The sequence below is a fragment of the Bombus vosnesenskii genome, unplaced genomic scaffold (genome assembly GCF_011952255.1).
Source record: "Bombus vosnesenskii isolate JDL3184/JDL3185 unplaced genomic scaffold, Bvos_JDL3184-5_v1.1 scf7180000013285, whole genome shotgun sequence".
Taxonomy (NCBI): Eukaryota; Metazoa; Arthropoda; class Insecta; order Hymenoptera; family Apidae; genus Bombus; species Bombus vosnesenskii.
Genome location: NW_022882938.1, coordinates 2,905,903 through 2,930,504, shown reverse-complemented (window position 1 = coordinate 2,930,504; position 24,602 = coordinate 2,905,903). Strand labels below are relative to the sequence as shown.

The 24,602-nt window shown below is 41.2% G+C and overlaps 4 protein-coding genes across 6 annotated transcripts in view; 3 read left to right on the top strand and 1 right to left on the bottom strand.

Annotated features, from left to right (window-relative positions):
- Window positions 1-10,130, top strand: part of LOC117232126 (protein vein) — a 207,090-nt gene extending 196,960 nt beyond the window's left edge. Inside the window, exons 6-9 of the mRNA XM_033491300.1 lie at window positions 1,716-1,790; window positions 2,168-2,489; window positions 5,029-5,262; window positions 6,076-10,130. Of these exons, the coding sequence (XP_033347191.1) occupies window positions 1,716-1,768 (53 nt within the window). The 3' untranslated portion in view covers window positions 1,769-1,790; window positions 2,168-2,489; window positions 5,029-5,262; window positions 6,076-10,130. The remainder of the gene's footprint in view (window positions 1-1,715; window positions 1,791-2,167; window positions 2,490-5,028; window positions 5,263-6,075) is intronic.
- A 161-nt stretch (window positions 10,131-10,291) lies between these two features.
- LOC117232193 (mitotic spindle assembly checkpoint protein MAD2A) lies at window positions 10,292-11,607 on the bottom strand. Its single transcript, XM_033491403.1, has 3 exons — window positions 11,275-11,607; window positions 10,801-11,163; window positions 10,292-10,719 (listed from the first exon to the last, which is right to left on the bottom strand). The coding sequence occupies exons 1-3, from the start codon at window positions 11,345-11,347 to the stop codon at window positions 10,520-10,522; spliced, it is 636 nt and encodes a 211-aa protein (XP_033347294.1). The 5' UTR covers window positions 11,348-11,607; the 3' UTR covers window positions 10,292-10,519.
- A 215-nt stretch (window positions 11,608-11,822) lies between these two features.
- LOC117232162 (nucleolar protein dao-5) lies at window positions 11,823-15,996 on the top strand. 3 transcript variants are annotated; one of them, XM_033491360.1, is made up of 5 exons: window positions 11,823-11,996; window positions 12,280-14,046; window positions 14,120-14,206; window positions 14,405-14,893; window positions 14,982-15,063. In XM_033491360.1, exons 1-4 carry the CDS (start codon window positions 11,895-11,897, stop codon window positions 14,870-14,872), a joined length of 2,424 nt encoding a protein of 807 aa, XP_033347251.1. In that variant the 5' UTR covers window positions 11,823-11,894; the 3' UTR covers window positions 14,873-14,893; window positions 14,982-15,063. The 3 variants fall into 3 exon arrangements, with proteins under 3 accessions (XP_033347251.1, XP_033347252.1, XP_033347253.1); XM_033491361.1 differs by lacking the exon at window positions 14,120-14,206 and having other exon boundaries at window positions 11,825-11,996; XM_033491362.1 differs by lacking the exon at window positions 14,405-14,893 and having other exon boundaries at window positions 11,828-11,996; window positions 14,982-15,996.
- Window positions 15,997-16,140: 144 nt separating this feature from the next.
- On the top strand, window positions 16,141-22,502 carry LOC117232164. The gene is made up of 5 exons (XM_033491363.1): window positions 16,141-16,524; window positions 19,392-19,552; window positions 19,645-19,805; window positions 21,132-21,300; window positions 21,738-22,502. Exons 2-5 carry the CDS (start codon window positions 19,392-19,394, stop codon window positions 21,925-21,927), a joined length of 681 nt encoding a protein of 226 aa, XP_033347254.1. The 5' UTR covers window positions 16,141-16,524; the 3' UTR covers window positions 21,928-22,502.
- Window positions 22,503-24,602: the final 2,100 nt, after the last annotated feature.

The following is a 24,602-nucleotide window of genomic DNA, read 5'->3' as shown; positions in this document are numbered from 1 at the left end:
TGACTCCAACTCTCATTTTCTAGTTCAGATTCCGGGGGAAAAGTTACGCTGATTTTTCGACCGTATTAAAAATCAAACGATACGAGGAAAAAATAACGAGATGGTTCGTGTTGTAGCTGAGAAATAGTTGCGAGAGTAAAGAAAGGAATTGGCGACGGAATTTAAAACGAGAAAGAGGCAAGAAGGCGGATCAGCGAGGCAAGATCAGCGTATGTGCCGCGAAGTACAACTTGAAAATTGATCCCGAAGGCAGTCTCGTTGGCCTTGATCAAGAATCGACGAGCTATTGACGAATTCACCCCGAGAGAACGAGCCGGCATCTAGCCTACTGGTTACTCGGGTCAACGGTAATGCGATAGAGTTACGCGGCTACGGTATATGCCTTGGCCACCCTATTATATCGGTCTGGAACCCTTTGGGAAATTGTCTATGGCGCCAGGCTGGGCCTCGATCAACCGTGAAATGTAGTCTGATACGTATTACCGTGGCGAGGCTATCGTTCCGTTATGCACTTGGATACCACGTTGCCGACCGATCGAACACCGTTCCGATCCAGCCCTACAAACCGAGATCTCGATCTTGCGGATCCAGTGCTCGCGGTATAATCCCGACGAGAGGATGCCACGCGCGACCTGGTAGTCATGTACTTTTTGGCTAATTGATATCGCTTAAGCCACGAATTGGGCTAATTGCAAGGTTAAGCTCCGTGCGTACGCGAAGCACCACTTAATTATCAACGAGTATACGGCCACGAGATTCATTGGTCGTTTCATGGAGATTCGCGAAATATCGAGATCACTTTTCGCGAAACGTAGCGAAACACTATCTCGTTGGTCGGGACACTTTGTCGATCGGACTCTTCCCAACGCTGCTGGATTTTAACGCGAACTTTGACATCGGTACACGTCGTTAAAGCAATTCCCGAGAGTTGTAGCAACTTTACCGTGAAGAAATTTATCGTTTTAGGGCCATCTGGCAACGGACCGTTTACCACCGACTCTCTGGTCAAATTTCCATCGTTACAACGTCTACTGACCAGAGGACGCTCGAGGATCGTTTCGAGCGCGAGAATACTCTCGAAATATCGTACGCCTCGGTTCGCCTTCGTCGTTTCCACCAGCGGGAGACCGCGGCCGAACGTAACCAGACGAACGAGCGGAAAGGTTTTCTCTTTCTCGTCGCGAAAGTCCTTCTAGAGGCGATCTCCCTACGAAATCATCCTCGAAGGAGCTTTATCAGGAATGCAGCATCTTTCAACGGACCCATATAACGGCGTTATACCAGCATTAAGAGAGATAAGTGAAGCGAGAATGATTCACGAGGGACGGAAATAGAACTATGACCGTTTCTCGACCCCGTGCTAGCTCTCGTGTTCGCTCTTCTCGAGGGTCGACCAAGAGCCCTAAAGAGCCCGTAAGACGACCGCCGGTGTAGTACGAGGCCGGACCACTCCCGCTTTCAAAAACGCACGCGCACTCTTTCCCACATGTATTTCCGCGCGTTCGCGTTTTCTCAGCCGTATTGTCACACCGGCTTCTCCAATTCATTCGTTCGATTCACAATCCGTCCCCGTTGTCCGATTTCGATCGAACATTTTTCCCGCGCAAACCGATTCTGAATCGAACGAACGATGAATCGGCGAAGTCCTGTCTATTTAACAATTATCCGTAAGAATTAATGGAATCGTGTTTCTGTTCTGCTCTCGCTAACTCAAGATATGGATAAGTTCTCTTCGTTCGCCGAGGACGTGACGCTCGCCCGCTTCTAGCGCATCTAGCGGCACTGTCAAGGTAAATTAACGATTAACAGTCTCAGTTGTAAACTAACGTTTAACGATCTTTGCTAGCCGTGTAAGATAGAGAACAATTGTCGCTTGCGTACAGCTCTTGCGCTGATCTTCGTTTAACAACGCGTTTGATGATACTACTAATCTTTAATCGAACGACCGACGAATCACCTGGATATAAAGTCAAACGCGTGTCGCGTCGCTTCGTAAAGCAAATGGGAAAGCGTTTCCGGTAACAGAGAACCGGTCGCGGAATATTAAACGTCGCCGGGCAAATTTATCGGAAAGCGCGTTATCGAACCTATCTATCCAGGTAATTCGCGGCATTGCTACCTCGACAAAGACTAACCATCGATCTTCCTGACATTGTTGTGCTTGCAGCTTGCACATCGGGACATTCATCGTGTTTTGTTTTGTTGTAGCCTCACCCACATTCCTTCCCAATACCCCTTCAGGTTCCTACATACGCGTCCTCGACTTCTCCACTCTCCTCGGGCTCTCCACGTTTCCCCGCGCTATCTCCATTCCCCGACCCGACCAAACGTCTCGAGCTTTCGCGACCTTCTCACCTCATCCTTCTCGGGACTCCAACGTTTTCCATTTTCCCGCTTCGTTTCCTACATCTTCTATCTTATGCTCCTGTTCGTCGTTGCCTCGTTTCGTGCCCGCAACGAGTACCTGGCTACGCCGTCAATTTTCAGAGGTAAGTTTATCACGCCGCGTCCTCGGCAGTTTACCGATATTACCTAAACCACGTTACATACGAGTGTCGATACTTGCTAGTTTTAATCGTTCAATTTCTACTATTCTCATATTCCTTCGTCTGGCATCGATGTTTGCGATGTTCTTCTTATTCGTGAAGAAACGCGAAGAGAGAAATTCTTTTTATTCCCTTGCAGTATTTCTGGTATTTCATATCCGCTTCTTATGAAAACTTTGTCGAGTCTCGAAATTCAGAAAGCCAGAATTTTGTCAAAGGAAGCCCTTATAGAGAGACAGATTTCATTTTGCTTCGAGTTTTGGAGACAGCGGCACGAAATGACGATAATCGACAAATCGCTCGACGTTCTCCTCGTCAAATTAATTACAAAAGGGCTCGCACCAGATATCAACCATATTCCTGTCGATTCGAGTTACTCGATTGTCCCTCCTTGTCCCGCGAAAAGAGACCGCAAACGAAATTTTCACATAACGTGCCTCGACCACTGAGAAATGAAGTGCCGCTTTTTCCATCGATAATTCTCACACATCTCCGTGACTTTGGAAGAGCAACTCGTAGATTAATAAACGTAGATCCCGATGTAATATGCAGCCGACTTTCCCTGGAGTCCTTAGATAGTGCGACGTAGTAGGGGGATGCGGAGGAATGGTCGTTTTGCAAGAAGGAACGCCAGTGGAAAAGGAGGAAGAGGCGGGAAACGCAGCGAAAAGAGTGCCCAGGGATATGAGCTCCGCGATATCTGCGCCGGAGCTCTTTGCTAACTCGCGGCAACCTTTACATCAGGGGGGAAAAAGCTGCTCTGGAAAAAAGGCGAACTCTCGAAACGCAGACAGCTCGAACGCTTCACGAGGTAGTGAGTGAGGGGAATAGAGAGAGAGAGGGAGAGAGAAAGAGAAAATAGAAAGAGACGGTCAGTATTAAAAAGAGGGAGGAAGGAAGGAAGGAAGGAAGGAAGGAAGGAAGGAAGAAAGAAAAGAAGAAAGAAAGAGAAACTGGCAACGATCGTCCAAAGAAATCGCTGCTAAATTTTCCATGTCTAGAAATGAGTTCCAGAATGTGTACGCTTTCCTTTACGCGTTTACTCAGATAGAATAATTTAATTTGTTAAAATTCTAGAGAAACTGCGAGTCCGGGAATTGTATTCATTTATAGAACAAAGGAAATCGAAAAATACGAATTGCTCTAGAGATAATCGGAATAATCGCTTGGCCGAAGTGTTTCAGACGACCGCGTCAGCTATACGTACCGAGTGTCCAGAGATTTATATGTATACGCGGTGCAACGTGTGCAAGATACGCACCCTTAACACCGTCATAATGGACTTGCAAACTATTCAGCGTGTGGGAAGCCAGCTAGCTAACTTAGCCTGGCTTCAAAGCCGGCGGTCTCCAACTATAGGACGCTTCCGAATTACAAATCCGAAGATGGTACAAGTGCTGACTATCGCGTATTAGAGAAATTGTGTTAGAGAAACTCGTTATTCGACGCGTGGAACTTCCACCTAAGAGGAAAAATAACGATTACGAGTAAAGGATTAATGACAATAAAAATTGCTCGATGAAAGCAACAGCAAAATTGGCGAACAACTTTATCAGGAAATTTGTTAATGGTGGATAAAGGCGCGTTTCATGCCTCGACCATTCTGTGACGATCGAAATCAATTACGGGAACAAATTGTAACGAGCGTCCTTCGAAGCGAACGCGAGATAAAAATTAAATTTCCCATTTTCATTGGCGGCCGCGAGCGGACGGCAATTATTTTTTAATCGTCGCCGAGTGTAATCACGTATTAATACACGAATGTTGCCCCCGATAATTGCACGAGAACACATCGGTAAACCGTGAAATCGTCTGGTTGCCAGCCGCAACAAGAACGAAACTCGACGACTTCAACGTTCATAGATAAACCTAATGGCCCATGCTAATTAGAAGCAAAGACCATTATCGGCCCTCTCCAGCCGGCAAAAACAAATTTGTCGGCCACATCTATTACCGATTCCGCTTGTTCGTAACGACTGCTAACGGGAATCTGCACTATACATAATCAAATATACATTCGATCGAAACCTAACCTACACTAAACCGTGGTAGCTGCTCCTTCATTTACGTATCCATTTAACGCTATTTTGCTATTTTCATTATTTTACGATGCCTTCTCCGATGAGAATTCAACGACTAGCACCGTACGAGAGCAAAGTCTTTAAGAATCGTCAATTTTGGAGAATGGTTAAAACGGTCTAATTGTTACTTAGCATCAACCCTAGATAGAACGAGGGTAGCGGAAACATACGATCCCGCGGTATTCAGGCTTAATCATTCGCTACTTAGTCCAGAGTTATCTCCCTCCCGTTGACCGAACTTTCCTCCTACAGCGTCAGTTCCCCGAGGAACTTGGCGACCCTGATGCCCCCAGATAAACTTAATAGAACCGGACTAATTAGGCCGGAAAGTCCGGGAGCGGAGGAATCACCGGTACCTTTTGCGGCTCACGAATAATTTCGACGGCCACTTGCTGCCACAGGAGAGCCCCAGGAGATGAAGCAGCAATTCGCCGACCAACGTCATCCACGCGCATCCCGCATCCTGGATCGTCGATAATTCAGCATCGTCGTCAACTAGTCTGCTCGAATTCACTGCGGGGAGCATACTTTCCGGAAGGTTGAGCCTTTCAGGAAGTCCTTCTGATACGCCAAGCTACGTCCTCTCCGACAACATCGGCAACGTCCATTCTTCCATCTTGATCGTACCGAACAAGGTAAGAATTCTCTTTTTCTTTCTTATCTAGTTAAACGTAAGATAATAGGAATAGAGGCGAGACCAATCGTACTATGAGCATAGTGTATATATAGTATGAATAACAGATATAGCGGAACAGAGGGATGGAATTTCTATTTGGTTCGCTCGTTAAAGCAGAGACAAGGTAAACTATCGTTGGCTAGGTTGATTCCATTAGCCACCTTAAGCCTCTCGTTTGTCGAGGAGAAGGCAGAAAGGAGAAGCAGAACAGTGATGCCCTGTTATACCAAATATCCACGAGGGTGAGCTGCGTTGAGATAAAGATGAATCTACGCCCAGCAACGGAAGGAGGGATACAAATAGGGTAGACGAAAGAAGAAGCAGGGTTGCGGGGGATCCTTCTGAACGATGCTTCATCCATAGCACAAAGGAGAAAAGCGGAAGAGTAACAACCGCGTCGAAACAACACCACGAAAGGGAAGAAAGTTGCAGGGAAAACAGAGAAGCCTGCCTTCCGTTTCGTTCGAAATGAGAAATTGCTGGAGGACTTGGCAGGATAAATGAATCAACACCGCAGTACTTGGTAGTTTTGTTTTAACTGTTGAATATTTGATTGACCCGCAGACGCGGCGAGATCACTGTAAAACCGCTAATTTAGCTTCCAGCGTAATTTCTTTTAGCTACAATTTATCCTGTCCACGACGACACCCGTCTTAAATTGAAGACAGAGAACGTCGCGTCGCGATGATGACTCGATTCCTTCTTCGCGCGACTTGAATACACATCGAACGGAGACTCCTTTTAATCGATCCGAACTTCTTTCTCGTTGCAGAGCATCGTCGAGTGGTTCGACATCGTCCAAGAGCAAACACGAAGAACGGAGAATCTCAAGAAACAAGAGTCGCCATCCAATGGAAACACCGTGTTCACGGACGGAAAAAGTATCGTAGCTGAATTCGACGTTCGAAAACAACGAGGGAAATGTCCAGCCATTCTCTTTTTGCCCCGTTATTCCTCTCTTTCCCATGGTTTCCGCATGAAAATGTGAGAAATACGATAAACGTTGCCGCACCGACTAACGGCACGGGCAAAACTATCGTGGCCAAATCAAATTTAAGTCCCATGTGTGTAAACTGTATTTGCAGAGATATGTTTTTCCTGGCATTTCGCGCGGTATGTCCCAACAGCTTTAATTTTCTCCCTTGGGATCGGCGTTGCGCTCGTCCATCATTTACGCGTATCGAAAATTAAAGCGGGACTCGGAACGCGTACGTACGTACGCGAATCGATTTTTCTTTCGCGAATCATCGTCGAGAAAGCGGCAACATCGTCTTCCGACGTGCTCACGCTTTAAAATCTCCTTTAATCTTTCTTGAGAAGAGCAAGTCGCAAATACATGTTTCCCTTTCTTTTTTCGAACTTCCTGTCGCTCAGGAGGTTTGCACCGGGCGAAAGAACTCGACAGGTAAGAAAAGGGATAGAGAGGAAAAAAAGAAACGGGGTAGACGTCGTAAACCTTATCCGCAAGCACGTGCGGATCGTTAGAACACCACGTGGAGGCGACGATTTCGTTTTACGGGATTGCAGGAAGAAAGGCACGACATGGACGATCCCGGATCTTGTAATAGGATTTCTGGGATCAACGAGTCTTCCTACGCGACAGCCAATGTCTTCGAGGCAGAAACGTAATTGCGTGGAGCGACGTGAATTTCGACGATTTCGAAAACCTGTTTGGCTCGTCCAATTCCTTCGATATAATTCCATCGAAATGTTATCGAACGTAACAACGTATTCTCGTTCGTTTGCAAAATCAAGCGAAACTATCAAGAACCAGTTCGCGATTAATTCGTCGATAGGAACGGATCTGCCTCGATGAACGGCCCGATGTTCCAAACGTGGAGCAATGTTACCGTGAAAAGACGCTTCTCGGTTTTCGAGCGACAGTTCGTCGAAACGTATGTCAGACGCCTCCAGGAGAGTATTGTACAAAGTATTCCTTGTATCCCTTCGAGCAGCGTGTGTGCGTGCGGTGTGTGCGTCGAACACCAATCGATGGAAACGACGAACAGCGATCGATTCGTCTATTCTTCAGGGATAAAGCAAAAATCGTGAGATTGGGTGGAAATTGGTCGACAGAGTCGTTTGTGGCCCTACTTTTCGCCTGCGACAAGAGTGGTTGCGTTATTACGCCGGAACCGAAGAAATCAGGCTGCACTTTAATTAACGGAGTTCGCGGCAAAGCATCGTCGTAAGAATTGTTACGCCTCGACAGCGAACGAGTAATTGCATTCTCGCTGGCATCGTCGTCGAGAATCGTAATATCGGCCTCGATTGGCCTCGCCGAAACGATCGTCGACGGAAAATAGGAAATAGCAGGTAACGATGGTAACGGTGGGAAACAAGGCGCGTTTATAATCAAGTCGAATGCAACGATAACAGCCAGCGAGTTACTCGTTAAGAAGAAAAACTAACGGCTAAAATGCCTTTCTCTCTCTCTCTCTCTCTCTCTCTTTCTCTCGCTTCTCGCGTATTTTAATGTTACTCGAGTGAAATTTGGCATACAGATCGAGACCGTGGTGTTTCGCGTTTCCATCGATCGGTGAACACACGCACGCTTACTTTTTACATTTTAGAGCTATAAAGAATTACATATAGATAGTTGTTGAACGAACGAGCGAACAGTGTTCCAGAGTTCTTCTTGCGAGAGAAGAGGAAATACTTTACCATTCTAGCGATATATCAGAAACTTTGAGAAGAGAAGAAAATCGTGGCAGCGTATGATGTCCGTGCAAGCTTACTAGTGCCGCCGTGCTTTTTCGTTACAAATTTATTTCGTCGCTCGTACCTATCGAACGATTTGTATGAAAGTCATCGTAAGTCATCGATGGCGCGCCGTTCCGTCTAGTGCCGTTCCCCTTCCCAACCCCAAGATTCTATTAACTAGCTGCTGTTAATATTGATCTTTAAATAGATGACAATTATTCGAGTATCGGGTATTCGGCTACGTCCGAAAGATTCTGATTTCTTTTCACACTCGATCTTGTTACTAAGATAAAGAATAAAACACGAATGTCGACACCGGAACGGAACGACGAGCCTGATCATAGCGAACAAAAGAGGAATGTATTTTATGATATTTTACGCATAAAATGATCGTAAATCGAATATAGCGATTAGTCCAAGGTAAACTTAAGTAGAGGTGTATAAATGAGAACCCAAAGTGTGCATAATGTTGCACACGATATTTACAAGGGCTGAAAAGTGAACGCGTCGATTTTCTCGAGCGAGTGAAAAAGGGCCGCGGAACGGTGATTGCGTGCTAACGATTGTACCAACGACGATGATAGTTAATTACCGATAGGCGATCGTCGATCATTATCGTTAACATCTAGCCCCGTAACGAGATCATCCTGTGCCAGGATCGCATGAAACGGAAATGCGACCAACCCACTTCCGGGACGTTACGTTTTTTTTTTTTTTTTCTACGGAAGTGAATAAGAACATCGGCAACTGTTCCGTGGTAATTGCCCTATCACGGATAACACTAAGCGCTACTGTAAAATATTGTATATTATTTCACGTTATTTATTTTTCAATGTTTTTACTAGGAGACGCGTTTTTACGATACTCAAGAGAATTATCGCGTAATGTTATAGAGACATGACTCGTTCTGATCCGCGGTGCTGTGCTTACATGTGACGACCAAACGGACCTGTCAATTTCGGACCCTTTTAGTATTTATAGCGATCGTTCAGAGTGATAGAATAAAAGTCAAACTAAACTCGAAGGTACAATAAAGCAATGGTTTTCAGTCACAATTCAGACTTTACAGTCACAGCGGATCAGCCGAATTAGAGTGTTTATAAACTTCAACGTATTTCCAGCAGCTTTTGCAGTGTGTAAAACTAACCAGAGAAACCGAAGCAAATCTAGTCTAGGCGAGATTTAAGAGCGTACAGCTTGCGCGTTAAAGATTATTACGAACGTGCCGTCCGCCCTCGAAATGATTGCACGTGGTCATAAGCGTGAACTGCGCCAACACATGCGGATACAAGCAAGCTTGCCTTGTTCTCGAAAGTTAAGTAATGTTAGTTTTGAAAAAAGAGGGCCGATCGAACGATTCGTTTTGTACGACGCGTGACAGGGAACGATTACGTTCCATGCTGGTCTAATAGCGAACCAAGTGCACTATGGATCGTATGGCTAATTCTAGCAGCACGAAGTACTAACGAGTTAATAGCGAAATTGTCGTAAGGGAAAAACGAACGCTGCAGGTATTAACGAAGCATAAGCCGCTGTTGATGTTTCCTAACGTGGTCTTCGATTTCTGTCGAAGAGATCGGGTACAATAGGTACCGAAAACGAGGATATTACGACCAAATACCACTTATACGACATCGTAAAATGAAATAAAAAACGGAAAAAAAATTTTATGTAAGGGACGAAGTTTCTATTGAATTTCGGTTGAAGACGCATCCAAAAAGATATGATCCGAATCCGCCGCAATTACTTACACCTAACGAAGAGAAATGCCTAGTCAACATGTACGTGCTCCCAAAGAATATATTTCCGTTCGGTATTTATCCATTTCGAGATTTCATTTAGATATTCATGTATTACTGTAACATTCTTTAATCGTGAATCGACATCGAGAAAAAAAGGAAAACAGAACGAAGTATTTGATAAATTTGGAGCACTTGTACATTTAAGAATATTTAAGTAATGCTAACGATGTTACTTGCGATTTGGTATATGACGAACGTCAAACACGAAAAATATTTTATTCTAGTCGTATCTTTCATGCTTTGCCAAGTAAAATAATATAATTCCTGTGTTAAGTGTAATAGTCAATTATGTTTTAATAAAATCTGCCAAGATTCTTGTCAATTCTCTTCTTCCCCTAACCATTAACTAAACCATTAAATAACTAGATACGAACGTAAAATAGAAAAATATATACTGATACTAGAAAGAAAAAACAGGAGTCTAAGATACAAGGATAACTGCTGGAAGTGGGATTTCCTATACAATAAACTGACAAGCTATCAAAGTTATATCAAAATATATATTCGTATAAAACTCTTTGTAGGTAATACTAATAATTCGTAAAGTATATTCAAACCTTTCAGAACAACACGACCACTTTCATCTTATAATCATTTGTATACAAAAAGAAAGTTAAATAGCAGTCTTTAATATCAATTACTGTTAAAAAGATGAAAGAAATATATATTTCATATGTACATTTCAATTATCAAAGATAAAACATGTAATAGCTAAACATTCTTATAACTAACTATGGTATCCATCTTATGAATAGAAGTTGAAAATGATCGTAATTGTACTTCTTGACTGTTTGCGATAAATACTGGCTGGGTTTCATCCCATTCCTTAGGGATACCACAGTCAGGTACAGTATACGTCAAAATATCAAATGAACATAAACAATCCAATAGTGGAAGAAAACTTACTGTACCTGAAACATAAAAGATCCGACAAATCAGATTTTAAATGTAAAGCGCTGTACTATGAAGACTTGAATTATCGAATAAGTTACCAGTGATCTGACGTATGACTTCACGAATCTCTTTCTGTATAGCCTTCACGTCCTTTGTACCCACTTCAGGAAGACTATTTTTTGTGTTATCATTGGCGCCATTAGATGACTGACCTTCATAATCTACTCTGAAATCCCACTTTTCTAATACTTCTTTGGTATTAACATTTGTTATAACAAGCGTTATCTTTTGTACTTTTCGTTGAATAAGCCATTCCTGAATCTGGCTAAGAACAGTATCCAAATATCCTTTGATCTTTTCATCTGTAGACATTAAAACGAACAAACCAAAATGTTCGGCGGGTTCAAAAGTTTCCGGAGGATAAATGCCTCTTTGATACAAAATACTATTCACGCCATAAACTGAAACGAGTAGAAGCAACACGTAAGACGATGAATTCTGATTAAATTCCAAGTAACGCTCGACAATTGTAAATAAGTTTTAAAAGAATGTAAAAAGTATGATTAACTTACGAAGATATTCTTTAACCAGTTCTGCTGATCCTTTTAGCGTAATACACTTTGCTTTCTGCTGAGTTTCTGTCATAGTTTTCAAATAACTGCCACCCGATATAATTGAATGAACAAATTTCCGCCGAAAATTCTAGTACCTTACAGGTTATAACGAAGCCGGTTTATCATTTTAAAAACATCCAATGCGCTGCTTATAAACCGATATTTCACCAACCAAAAGACAGAGGAAAAATTTATGAACTTTGAGTACGTTCATAAAATCAACATAGTATATAAGCTCAAAGAATTACAGAAATGATTTAACGCGACTACTGACAATATATGTTTATAACTTTACATCACAAACGTTAATAGTTCGTTAACTAAATATGAATAAACTAATACACAAAAAATGAGAATACATTTGAGATAATAGAAATAATCTTATTACCAATCCGAAATGATGTCGCAACAATGTGTTCCACAAGTAACATGCACCGCACGTTACTACATAACGCATCTTCATCCAATACAATCCGTGCTCGACTGTAGCGCCATATATATGAAAATGGGGAGTGTATGAGACTGCTGTTGTGCATCCAATTGCGGCTAGGTTTTGCAGCTCTTCGCACGCGTCCATCATGGCATCTGTTGTAGAATTGAGTGTTTCTGCTCTTGTGTATGAATATTTACTAAAAAAGGACGCGTCGTTGGCGAAGGTTTTTCAAAAGAAAACAAAAGCGGTAAGATTCTAACAAGTTATTTCGTACATACAATAATTGATCGATTTTCAAGAAGTCAATGTATATGCGATACTAGAAGTACCGCCATTCGGCCTTACCACGTGGGCGAAATAAATTCGTTATTTTATATTTCGAATTCATGTTAAAATAGAACTTGATTATCATCACTTTTACTCATTATATGTATATTAATTAATATTCTGATCCATATATTATTTAATTTCGGGTAATTCATCGTAAAGATACTACGACCTTCACTCATGTTCGTTTATTTCGTTTACAGCCCGCATTGCCAAAGGGCGCTCCAACAATTGAGGACGTTTTTAATCATTTTCAAAAAACATCGCAAATAAAGTTAAACATAAAGGCACAAGCTGAAGATACAAGTTCAGATACAAGTTCGGAGAGTGAAGAAGATGCACCAAGGAAGGTGCCACAAGTAAATGGTAAAGCTGCAGTTAATGCTGCAGTGAATAATAAAAAAAAGAAATCTTCTTCAGAAGAAAGCTCTAGCGAAAATGAAAAACCTTCACTAAAAGTACATGCAAAAACTAAGACTACTGTTAAACCATTATCTAAAACGCCGCCTGTAAAGAAAAAAGAAAGTTCAGATGATAGTTCTTCAGAAGAGGAAGAGGTATCTAAAACACAACCTAAAGCAGTATCAACGCCAAAAGTAACTCAGGTATCTAAAACACAGAAATCTTCGGATGACTCAGATTCAGATAGCGAAGAAGAATCTAAAGCAAATATAACTGCAAAAGCAAATACAAAATCAGCTGCAACAGCTCAAACAAAATCCACAATAAATAAAAAGGAATCTTCGAGCGAAGATAGTACTGATAGCGAAGAAGAAAGTCCAGTTAAGCCAGTATTAAAGAAACCAACATCTACACAAACTATAATAAAAACACCAGCAAAGAAAGAAGAATCCTCTAGTGATGATTCTGATGATTCTTCGGAAGAAGAAGAAGTTGCCAAACCTCAGCCAGCAGTTAAAGCCAAGCCGGTTGCTAAACCTACTAATGTTGCTAAGCAAGAGGAATCTTCGAGCGATGATTCGGATGATTCTTCAGAGGAGGCAACTATTGCAAAACCACCAGTTGCTAAAGCTATTCCAAATAAGAAAAAACAGGAAAAATCTGTTCAACAAAAGAAAGAAGTAGTGCCTACTCCACAAAAGAAGGAAACAACAAAATTAGGAAAGCAAAACAAAGGTTTACCAACAAAACCAACAGTAACAGTAACGAAAGAATCATCTACTGACGAAAGTAGTGAGGAAGAAGTATCACAAGTTAAAAAGGCTGTTCCTTCATCAACATCAGTAGTAGCAAAGAAAGCTATAGTTAAAAAAGAAGGGTCTTCCTCTAGCGAAGACAGCAGTGAAGATGTAGAACCAGCTAAACAGCCAGCTATTCCACAAACAACCGTAGTTGCAAGGAAAGTACCTGCTAAGAAAAATGAATCTTCTTCCAGCGAAGATAGCAGTGAAGAAGAAGAACCACCAACAAAAAAGCCTGCTCCTGCTAAATTAGTAACACCAGTTGTATCTAAAAAAGCAAAATCTTCTAGTGAAGATTCTGATGATTCAGATGAAAATGTAAAGACAGCTACAAAAGCGACAACAAAACCTGCAAAGAAAGCTGAGTCCAGTTCTGAAGATTCGGATGAATCTGAAAATGAAAAGCCAGTCAAAAAACCAGTATCTGCAGTTACAAAAACAATAAAGAAAACTGAAGATAAAAAGGAATCATCCAGTGAAGATTCTGATTCAGATTCATCAGACAATGAAAAATCAAATACATCTATTGCTAAAACTCCTGTCGCAAAAGAAACAGCAGTTAAAAGAGATTCAAATTCAGAGGAAGGTGATTCTAATGAAAAACAGCAAATAACTCCAACCCCAAAGACACCTAAAGTTGAGAAAAGAAAACACAAAGAAATAGAACAGGAACAAGAAGAGGAAGATGTAGGAAAGCCCCCTGCAAAAGCTCAGAAAAATAATTACAGTAATTTTGTAAAGGCGAATAATAGTTTCAATAACGACAAGGTAATAGTTATTGCATTTGATGCATTTATACAAGAAAAAAGAAACATTTTTATTTACAAAATTCTGTGTTTAGCGACACAAAAATACTCCATTTCGTCGTGTAAAGGATGATGAGCTAGAATTGGATCCCAAATTGGCAAACAATTCTTTTGAGGCAAAGGTAAATGCTTGGAAACATTTGAAAAACACAGGTCACTCGTCGTTTTATAAAAGCTTGAGACCATGTTTCCCTGCATTCACCAATACCTTTCATGTTTTTTTTTTAGCAAAGACAATATAAAAAAATGCTTCTAAAGATGTTTCACGTATAAATGGACTTGAATAGAAAACGGCGATTGACCTGAGTCTTTTGTTTTAGGAGGACAATCAGGAAGAGGGTGGTTTTAAGAAACATGGCGGAAGGGGTGGATTTGGCGGAGGCAGAGGCGGTTTTGGTCGTGGTGGATTCAGGGGAGGTCGTGGCGGCGGAGGTGATAGGGATTGGGGAGGTCGCGGTGGTGGCGATAGAGGGGGAAGAGGTGGCGGCGGAGGTGATAGGGATTGGGGAGGTCGCGGTGGTGGCGATAGAGGAGGAAGAGGTGGTTTTAGGGGAGGTCGAGGAAATTTTAGAGGTGGTTTTGACAATAGAAGATCATGGGGTGGGAATGATAGGGGAAATACTAATGAAGGCGGTAGATCCGACGGATTTAGGAAATCATGGGGTAACGCCGAAGGTGAAAGAGGGGGTGGTCGCGGCGGATTTAGGGGGGGCAGAGGTAGTTTCGATAAACAGAGATCATTCGATAACGCATCGCAACAAAATAAAAAAATTACGTTTGACGATTGACAATAGAAATTACATATAAAGGTGAGGGAAGTTAATTCGGAATAGTCAGGTATCTAAATAAAGTTTATGTAGTAAGTGAATATTATTATATGGAATTTTTGTTAAACAGAAAGGTGCTCGTGGTTCTTGGGGAGAGAAAGCGAATCAGGACCTCAAATTCACAAGAGGAAAGACATTTCGTCACGAGAAAACGAAGAAAAAGCGCGGTAGCTACCGTGGTGGTCAAATAGATACTAGCGTCAATTCTATTAAATTTGACGACTGAGAAAGCAGTTGTAAAAAGTAAATGATCACGTTATATTATTATTAGCCTATATATTTAATTAAAGTAACAGATATAAGAATTTTAAGTCTCTAAGTTTCATTTAGTGAAGAACTTGGATAGTATTTTTAGAATCATTAACGCTATTGTACTCGATTATTACGAAATTAAGTGAACTATATATAACTTTGCTATTATGTTTAATCTCTTAAGTTGATTTCATGTAGTCTCTTTTTAACAATTAGTATCTATAAGACTGCAGTTTGAGTATATCTGACGAAAATTTCTATTACTTATTTTAATACAAAGAAAATGACTTACAGAAGATATTTCGATATTGGACTACTGTATTTAAAAGTAATTGTCATTTATTGCAATATGTAACATATTTCGTATATCTATTGCTCCTAGAATTACTAGGAAATACAACAGATATTTGTCTGTTGTTATCGAAGCCTGAATAATTCCACCTTTCTCGTCAAATCTCTTAAGGATTTTTTGAAGATATATTCTCTATGTAATATAACATTCAGCTTCGTACACGAATGTTGTTTTGACATTGCTTTCTTCTCTAACTAGTAGTAAAATTTTATTGCGATTATGACATGTAATTAAAGATTCAAAATATGAAATACGATATGCGAACTAATATTTAAATGAAAAGGTAAATTTCATAAGTATGCAACAGAGTTTATATTTATGGAAATAATTTAATGAATCTGGTTACAATGAATTGGACAAAACAAGATAGAAATAATTTTGGGCACACAAATTTATTATCACTCCATCACTATTCATTTAAAAATATGTATACTTTTGTAATACATTGTCATCGAACAGCTATAAAGACAATGTACTTCTACCAATTGCATTATTATATTAACCTCCACATCCATAAATCCTATTTTAATATTCCTAGTCTATAAATGTAATTTATTAACACATTTTTGTATAAAAAGTAGTCCTCAGAAAGTGAGGAATATTTAATAGTTTGGCAAAACGCAAAGGAAAAAGGGGTGTTCTTATTTACCCTCTTTAGTCTCCTCACAAAGAAAAGAAGAAAGGTTTCAAAGTAGTAGAACAGGAGCCGATATTCCTCGTCTCATCCCCCCTTTTTCCCTGACTCTACCAGAGCACGGAGAGCGGTTACTTACGATTCTACAGTCAACCTCTAGACATCCACCTGTGAGGACGGAGGTGTTCGACCCCACGACATCCGGTGTGGTGACATGAACAGTGTTTAAGGAACTCGTGTGCCCCCATTTTAATTCTATTCCTTCTTAGACCCGAACATTGCGATCGATTCATGTAACGCGTATAACCGATCGTATTATCAAACGGACCGAGAAAAGGATTCAAACGCACAGTGTTAAAAACGGTCTTTCTCACGGTGAGTGACATCCTGCAGGTTGTAACAGATAATAATGACAAATTTTCATGACTGAATGTAACATCTGAAAATGGTATGTACAAATTTTAATGACTCGAAAGCTCAAAAATTTTCAATATTCTACGATATTCCGTTTAAATTAAATAACATTCATTCTGATCTCCTGTTTAAGGAGAAAAAAATCTCAAAACAGATTAGCAGCATTCTGAAATCGTGAAATTTCTAAATTTGAATTTCTGCTTCGTGATTTCGCTTTTAATTAGAACTACTGCTACTCGAATCCTAATGCAAAAATATAAGAATAGTCATAAAGTTTGAAGCTTTCAATGCAACACTGACAAATATACAGCGACTGCACGTTAATCTTCGAGCATCGAAAAAATTATGATACACTTTGAAAAACATTCCAAGCAGTTACGAGAGGTGATGCGCAGCATCTTAAAAGTCATTACTGTAATCGAAATCAAATCTTACGGATTGGACTCTACGCCAAAGTTCTTCCAGGCTTTAAAATACAAAGGGACAATGATTAGACACGTCTCCTTAAACTAACATTTCCCTCGTTTATTACTTGTCACAAAATCGCGTTCCTATCTTTTTCATTGCTCCCTTACGTTTTTGATCCAGCGTATTACTCCGTTTAGAATTGCAGTTACTTTTAGATCAAGTATATTGCTCTTATTGCGACAAGGAAACGATCGCTAATCGTGCAGATCTGTTACAATAAAATTACAATTGAACATTCGATATTTTACGAGGCGTCTGCGCTCTGTCATGCGAAAGCGATAACGAGCCCCTGACTAGGAAATCTTCGCGCTGTGAACACGGAGACCGAAGAGGCGGAATTTCGAATACGTAACAACTCCGTGACAGTTATAATAATTTATTCGTGAAACTAAATACCGAAATGACTATACCGTTAACAGAGACCAAGGATGAGTAAATGTATATTCGATAAAGAACAGCCGAAGCGAGAGGAAAAAGCGTTTAGGACGATTCATCTTTACCGTTAGAAACAACCGCATGACACGTTCATGGTCCACGAGGAATCCTCTCCTGAGTGCCGGAAGCAGAGTTCTTCCCAAGCTTTTTTCTATGTCATATTTCATCAAGTCTATTTCACCTACCAATTCTCGCATTACATCTAATCGTCCGAACTTCCTTGAAGCTGCTTCGCAGCTCCAGTTAGACGAGCCTCGTTCAAATTCTACCAACTGTTTCCACGATCGGTGGTAGCCTGTTAATTATTCCCGCGACGTGTTAGCATATTAACAGTACTCTCTCAACAATTACTGGGAAAAGAAGCTGCTAGCAACGTGAGAAATTGCGGCTCGAATAATTGTTCTTGTTGATAGTAAATTACCGTGAATCCGTGAACTCGCGGAAAACCTCTATCTTCCAAGTTCAAGTGATTCTCACGTCTCTTCCAGTTGCTCGATTTTGCCTTTTCGCAGGTTCGCCGTTATGTAATCCATCGAGACGCGATAAAGATACCTCAGATATTTATCCGAATGTTCTTACGTGGTAATTATGCTGTGTCATTGACCATTGACGTTGATGCAATGTGACTCGGCTACATACAGCTCGATCGAAGAGGATCTAGAGGAGATTTCCTCCTGCAATGCTTAAAATTAATCAAAATAAGAGAATAAATGTACGTTCTGATTTCTAGAGTCAAGCGATATAGAAATATGTGTCTTATCCGATTCGATCGATATAATATACGACATTGGAATATTATTACAAATTGTACAGATATTTCAGTTATATTTTCTATAAAGTAGGAATAAGGAATGCTAAAAGTAGGCAGCGCTTCCTGAAGAAACAGATACGCGATGTCAGTCACGGCCAATGACCAGCCTTGAGTGCTACCCATTAATGATTTTCTTCCTTTCCTTTTCCCACGCGCAATTTATCACTTGGCCAAACATTAAACCGCAATTTTCTGCCGCATTGATTTTTCTTCTCGACTTGGAATCGTCCAAATGATCGACAAATGAAAAAATGGACATCAAACAAATGCACCGATCGAGCAACTTAAAAACTAGATCGAATATTGAGGTTTCTCGCCAATAAAATTTGCACAGTATTCGAAATTGAGCATCGAACGCTATTGGCCGCATGCTATCGTGTTGCTTTCACTCGTGTTCGATTAACGACGAGAAATACATATAGCGGAAGTAATGTGGACCTGACAACCTAGAAACCCCAAACTCTGTATATACATGGAGTCCTATTGGTTATGCACGCTCGCTAATTGTTATTCTTAATTGCGCACGGTCGTCACTCTCTCGTGTCGTCCGGACGATTTTCATCGTTCGTGAAGCTCGAAAGGGAAAAAGTTTGCTCGCTCGCTCGTTTCTTTGCCGTTCGGACAGTACCCGCTACCAGCCCGTGAAACGGAACCTCTGCGGGCGAGTTCGCAAAAGGAAATGATAATGATAGACCAGCAGTCAATGGTTAAACGTTTACAAAATCGTAGACTAATAATGCCAAAGCGTGCAGCTACGCGAATCCCAATTACACACGCTCATTCGAAGAGATTCGGTGGATTTTTGCGCGACGCGTCACAAACCAGAGCCCCAGTGTCATTTACTTTTGCTCTTGACCTCGTGCGAACTCGAGTTCCAAGACCGTGCGTTCACTCACACCTTCCTTCGTCGCGGTGACAACACGTTCTCTCGTACGAGTTTTGGTAATCCGATTAGTAGCCAGTTCTGATTGTTTTATTCATGAGATGTTGCTCACCGGCGTAATTAATTTTCATTAATACGCCTGTCTTTGAAACGACTCTCGATACGTGAAACTATCTGTCCATTTCTACTCTTTCAAGCGTGTTATTCTCATGATTTTTCCTGTAATTTCAGATGTCCACGTACCTGGGTCTGATTCTTGTTATCACCACATGCGCCCACGTCGTGTATGCCAAAAGATGCGAGGGGAATGGATTAGGCTTGAAATACGTGTGGGGAGACGCGCTCACAGATCCAGCTGACTGTATAGGTCCGAATAACATGGTGTATCCCTCGTAAGTGTTCCTATATAAGAGATTTTCGGTTAGGATTTAAAAGATGTCAGCTTTATTCGCGACGTCGTTACCAAAACGAACAACTGCCGTAGAGCCGCGATATCGAGAAGTTACAAGAATATTTGGGCGAGCGGTCGAACAGCGAGGTCCCATCAGCCTCGAACGATCGATCCTGAATTAACCAGACAGGCGCTATTGCACAATTACAAGATTACTCATGGAGATTATTCGATCGCCGAATCCTCGCGAAATGGTAAGTTCGCAAAAGTACTTGTTTCGTTTTTTCCCGTCGAAAGTAGATTGACAGCTTCCAGTTCTGCAGAGAAATTTATGATCGTATTCGAAACGCGTTTTGGGAACGACGACGTTTCCTATTCAACTGCGAAACAATTTAACGGATCACGATCGAGTCGAGGACGTGGCTTGCTTGAAAACACGCGGAAGACGAACTTGTCCCTCTTGTTCGAAGCGCAACAGTAGTCGAGCCGGTTACTTGAATCACGAATATAATTACGAACAGCTATAACCTACATCCTCGTCGAACCTCTGTTTTATTTATTTATCCTGTGATTACCACTTTGTTCAAATATAATCCGATAACGCGATTCTCGTTATATTGTTCGATATTCTATTTACGATTTATTACAGTTGTTTCTTTACTGCACTTTACAAGATTATTGTACCATCGTATACAAACATTGTATTCTTGTCTATCGTCGTTTCTTTGATCAACATTCTCAGAAATTCGACGTAGGCAGAATATACGTTTTAAGTCTACAAGGAGAGCTGCTTTTATTGGTTTTGTGATTCTGTTGTCTCTGCGTCGAGCAAGATCCAACGCTCGAAACGTCAGTTTGTTCTAAAGACGGTTTAGAGTTACGAAATATCTGCAACAATTACATAGTGAACGTTTCTAAAGTATTTTTCGAAATCGTTTGCAATGTCAGAAACGTGCTGAAAAATCCAGAAAAATCGGAACAACCGGTTGCGCGATGTACCGACACTTTGCAGCCTTGAATTATGTAGCTGTCCTTATGACACGAAAACCCGATTTCAACCGAGTACAACACCCGCCGTACGCATATCCTCGATGAATTCCTTTTTAAAATCGTGACTCGTCGTCGATTGTTGCCCGTGCCCGCGAAAAATGTATTAGTCCCTGTTCGGGAGGTTTCATTTACTGGGATCGATTCTCCGTCCTTTAGATAATGGCTGGCTGGTGCAAGAGGACGGTAATAAGGCACCGTGTTATCCGGCCAATACAGTTATCGCTCGTTCTGCTCATAACGGGATACCGGCGACCCACTCGTCGTTTCGAACACACGAACCGACAGAATTCCAAAGAAAGGGCGCCAATCTCGTAAACGAGTTACGACATCTTCTTTTAGATTCTTTTCACCCTTTTTACGTAGCTCCCGAGAATTCTTTTACACGAAGCTGTCTATCGTAATCGTTTGTACGAGTTTTGCGAAAAAGTTGTAGTAGTTTCTAGGTCAACGAAACTCGTAAGACTGGTACAACTTCTGATCTAAATATCAGGAAATACGTCTTTCATATGGAACAACACGTTTATTTCCAGGTAGAGCATTTTCCTCGAAGGAGACATGTGGTTCCCCAGCCAGATTATGCAAAACGAGGTACAACACCACGGCTCCTATGTACGGAGTCAGCTTAACCAGCGGTCAGCCTGTGACTATCGTGCAGAAGTTCCCCGACCTTTTGCAGCAAGTCGTGTTCGAAGTTTGCGAGTGAGTATCGCATCACGACGATGTCGTTGAATATGTCGTTTCAAAACTCGCTCATCCGTTGTAAATCTGTACCTGTAAATCAAGAGGATAGGCTCGATCGTTATCCACTGTTACTTTCTTAGCACGTTCGATCGTGATCTGTAAATACATGCGACGTGATTCCAATTGAATTTCATTGAGACCTACCGGTAAGTCGTATCGATTCAAATGTAGCGCAGTGGGCCGAACAGGTCTAACCAACACGGAGCCTACTTTTGGAACGTTTTTGAACCGGTATGCGTCAGCGCGATTATCCAGCCACGAACTGTCGCATACCAAAAGTGAACTGCCAAGAAATTTCAATCTTCCTTCCCTCCTCTTTTCTCTTTATCGATAAAATATTCTCTATCGTCGACTATTAATGCAAATGGCATAAAAACGTGAACGCATTGTTACAGATCGAAGGAGTGCGACGTGGTCCACGGTGAGTGCACGCAGACATACGTGCCGTACCTGTTTCTGGTGATTCCGCTTGGACCGGTGACCTTGACTGGCCAAGATTACGTTCTGGTTGAAAGCGGTTGCGTGTGCAAGCCGAGAAATTCGGCGAGCGCCACGTCGGAGCCTCCGGCAGTTCCAAGCTTTTAAACGTTCGTCGAACTCTAGCGATCAACATTGAGCGCACCAGTACACCTCTGCGCTGGAGGATATAGATCGAGATCCGCGTCGAACGTGACGAATCGGTGGAAGGTGACCCCAAGCTCGAACAACCTCGCCGAAGAACCTAGTAACCTCTTTGACGAAGCTAGCAAAGAATACTGAAACCAGTATTGAAGTCACTAGAGAATTGATTTCTCGAGAGAAATCTGCGACATGAACAATTTTCCCTGGGAATGCAACAGTATATATCTATCTTGCACGATGGGATAGCAACTTTTAACGTGAAACAATCAGCTTTTCTAATTTGTCCAGGGTATCACGTCACGATTTCCACGAGGAACAGCTTTCTAGCCGAAGCTGAAGGTTCCTCTCGTTGCGGCCAAGGATTTCTCGCGAAATTGTTGGTGGCTTCAGAGGTCAACGTATAGATAATTTATGTTTCGAAATAAAGACTCTCTATCGTAGATGGTTCGCAACAGTCGTACATCGGTAGAGTTATTCGATTATAAAATCTGATGATCCGTGAACTGTTCGCATCAGTTTGTTTGCAAAAGAAGACAGCTTCGAAGAAACATCGATAATTAGGCGTGCTTCACGGTCGAACAGTACCGCGCTGCTCTTTTATCGTCGTTTGTTTTTTTTTTTTTTTTTTTTTTAAAGTCGTGCGAGAAAAAAAAAGAGATAAATGAAGAAGAAGATAATCTAGAAGAACTTATTTTAGCGTGAAAAAACAAATCGGAGCAGCGGCGGTCGTTTCGCGGAATCCGGTCTCGGAATCCGATCGAGTTCACTAGACCTGCCCACGAGCCGGTTTCGAGCAGGTGTATAGATCAACTTGTAACAGTGCTCCGCAGGAAGTATAGACGAGAAATTCTTTCAAAAGGTATCATAAAGTTATATCATTTGCGTCGACCGCATCGTAACAAGGCGGAAACGTTGTTAATGCGTTCCCCAGCTCGCTTCATCCAACGCTTGGAATCGTTATACGTTCATTCTGTTTCGTTTGTTATGAAATAAACTTCTGGAATTAATCTTCTTTGCACCGTGTGTTGGTGCAAAATACCAACGATTAATTAGCTGGAGCGGTCATTAAACGAGCGAAAGTTCCGGTTTCGACTTTTTCTCCCGTATATTACAACTCCTGGATACGTTCATTAAGAAAAAATCTCTCATCATTGTACGAAGAAAGATGATTCTGTAGCGGTAGAGCGTCGGAAAATGTAGTGCCGTGCGATCTCAATCGCAATACAAAGCGAGATCTTCAAAAGGATCATTCTTATTCCCATATTGGAGTCGGTTGAATCGGTGCTAAGATACGTCACTGGCCCGTTTATGTTTCTCAGAACCGGACTCTGAAAGCTCGCGCTGGAATCGTACCGACAAACAGGATGGACGTGCAGTCGCAGTACGAATGGACCGTACCATGAATTCCGATGAGTATAATGTACCGTTACCCGCTTTGCGGGACCCTTCACCTCGATTTACTTCACTTGGTTATTTCATAGGCGAGATCCATGCAGCGCCCAAAAGTAGCTGACTCGTATCGTTCATTCATGCCGCTCCACTTGATCATCGATAGTTTTATATTTCTTTGGTCGAATATCCATTTTCTACGGTATTTGCGAGTTTCCTATGTAATTCCAAATAGAAGAGCGCCCTACTGATTCAAAAGTTGAAATATTTTAATTTAAACATAGTAGTTGAGCGAAATGATTTTCGGTTTTATATATAAAATTAATCGTCGATCGTTTTTGTTGATATAACACAGAAAGAAATCGAACTGGACAAATACGAATTCGCACATCGTTCTGTGCCAGTGTCGTATGGGGAAAGTGATAAATAGAGAAATGCCGAAATGTTACGCATGCAACGAACAATTCTTTCATATCACATGTCATCTTTTGTATTTATAGTTGTAACATGCAAGTATATATTTATAATTTATTACTAGATTTCGATGTATTATGTAAATGAATCTTTCCTTCAATCAATTACCGTAAACCTTTGTGTCCTTTTCTCACCTCTTAAGAGCCGTCGAAAGGGAATTATTCCGATTCGGCATGCGATTGGTTTAAAAGCACCAGGGGAGAAACGGTATAAATACATACTTTGAAATCTATTTTCAGCAGCTAACGGTACTAGAAAGATACGCACCGTTCACGCTGATAACCGGAAAAATATGCAGATCAGAAAAATATCCATCTAGTTTTTTCAAAGCAACTATTTGACGTTCTCTCTCTACTTGAAGACGCACAGGAGAAGTTGCGTCGATTTTTATTCCAACTTTTTTAATCAAACTATTTTTCATTATATTGCAACAGGCAATAGAATTGGATTACCTAAATCTTAAAATATGATGACAAAATCTGACAAAATCAAAATTCTTGTCAATAAATAGTACTATGACATGTTGCGTGGCCTTGCTAAGATTTTGGGGAATTTGGCACGGTTGCAGCCTGTGGAGTGCTGAAGCACTACGTAACAACTTTAAACAATTCGAAAAACTAACTCGATGTTTAAACAAAGAAATACATAACAAGAAAGATTAACGTGAACAATGATTTATATTTAAAACTGAATATTTATAATAGATTGACTATTTTAATAAAGACTTATGATTTAATGAGATTTATTTAAACTCTAAGCTCAAAGCGAAGGTTCTA

What these genes read in the sequence shown, in the direction of transcription:
- LOC117232193 (XM_033491403.1), bottom strand. Translation starts at nt 11,347, where the DNA reads ATGACAGAAACTCAGCAGAAAGCAAAGTGTATTACGCTAAAAGGATCA. An exon ending in ACTGGTTAAAGAATATCTTC is followed by an intron (nt 11,164 to 11,274) that starts GTAAGTTAATCA and finishes TACTCGTTTCAG; the next exon opens with TTTATGGCGTGAATAGTATT. An exon ending in AGTCATACGTCAGATCACTG is followed by an intron (nt 10,720 to 10,800) that starts GTAACTTATTCG and finishes TTTATGTTTCAG; the next exon opens with GTACAGTAAGTTTTCTTCCA.
- LOC117232164 (XM_033491363.1), top strand. Translation starts at nt 19,392, where the DNA reads ATGTCCACGTACCTGGGTCTGATTCTTGTTATCACCACATGCGCCCAC. An exon ending in CGCCGAATCCTCGCGAAATG is followed by an intron (nt 19,806 to 21,131) that starts GTAAGTTCGCAA and finishes GTTTATTTCCAG; the next exon opens with GTAGAGCATTTTCCTCGAAG. An exon ending in GTCGTGTTCGAAGTTTGCGA is followed by an intron (nt 21,301 to 21,737) that starts GTGAGTATCGCA and finishes GCATTGTTACAG; the next exon opens with ATCGAAGGAGTGCGACGTGG.
- LOC117232162 (XM_033491360.1), top strand. Translation starts at nt 11,895, where the DNA reads ATGGCATCTGTTGTAGAATTGAGTGTTTCTGCTCTTGTGTATGAATAT. An exon ending in TTCAAAAGAAAACAAAAGCG is followed by an intron (nt 11,997 to 12,279) that starts GTAAGATTCTAA and finishes TTTCGTTTACAG; the next exon opens with CCCGCATTGCCAAAGGGCGC. An exon ending in ATAGTTTCAATAACGACAAG is followed by an intron (nt 14,047 to 14,119) that starts GTAATAGTTATT and finishes TTCTGTGTTTAG; the next exon opens with CGACACAAAAATACTCCATT.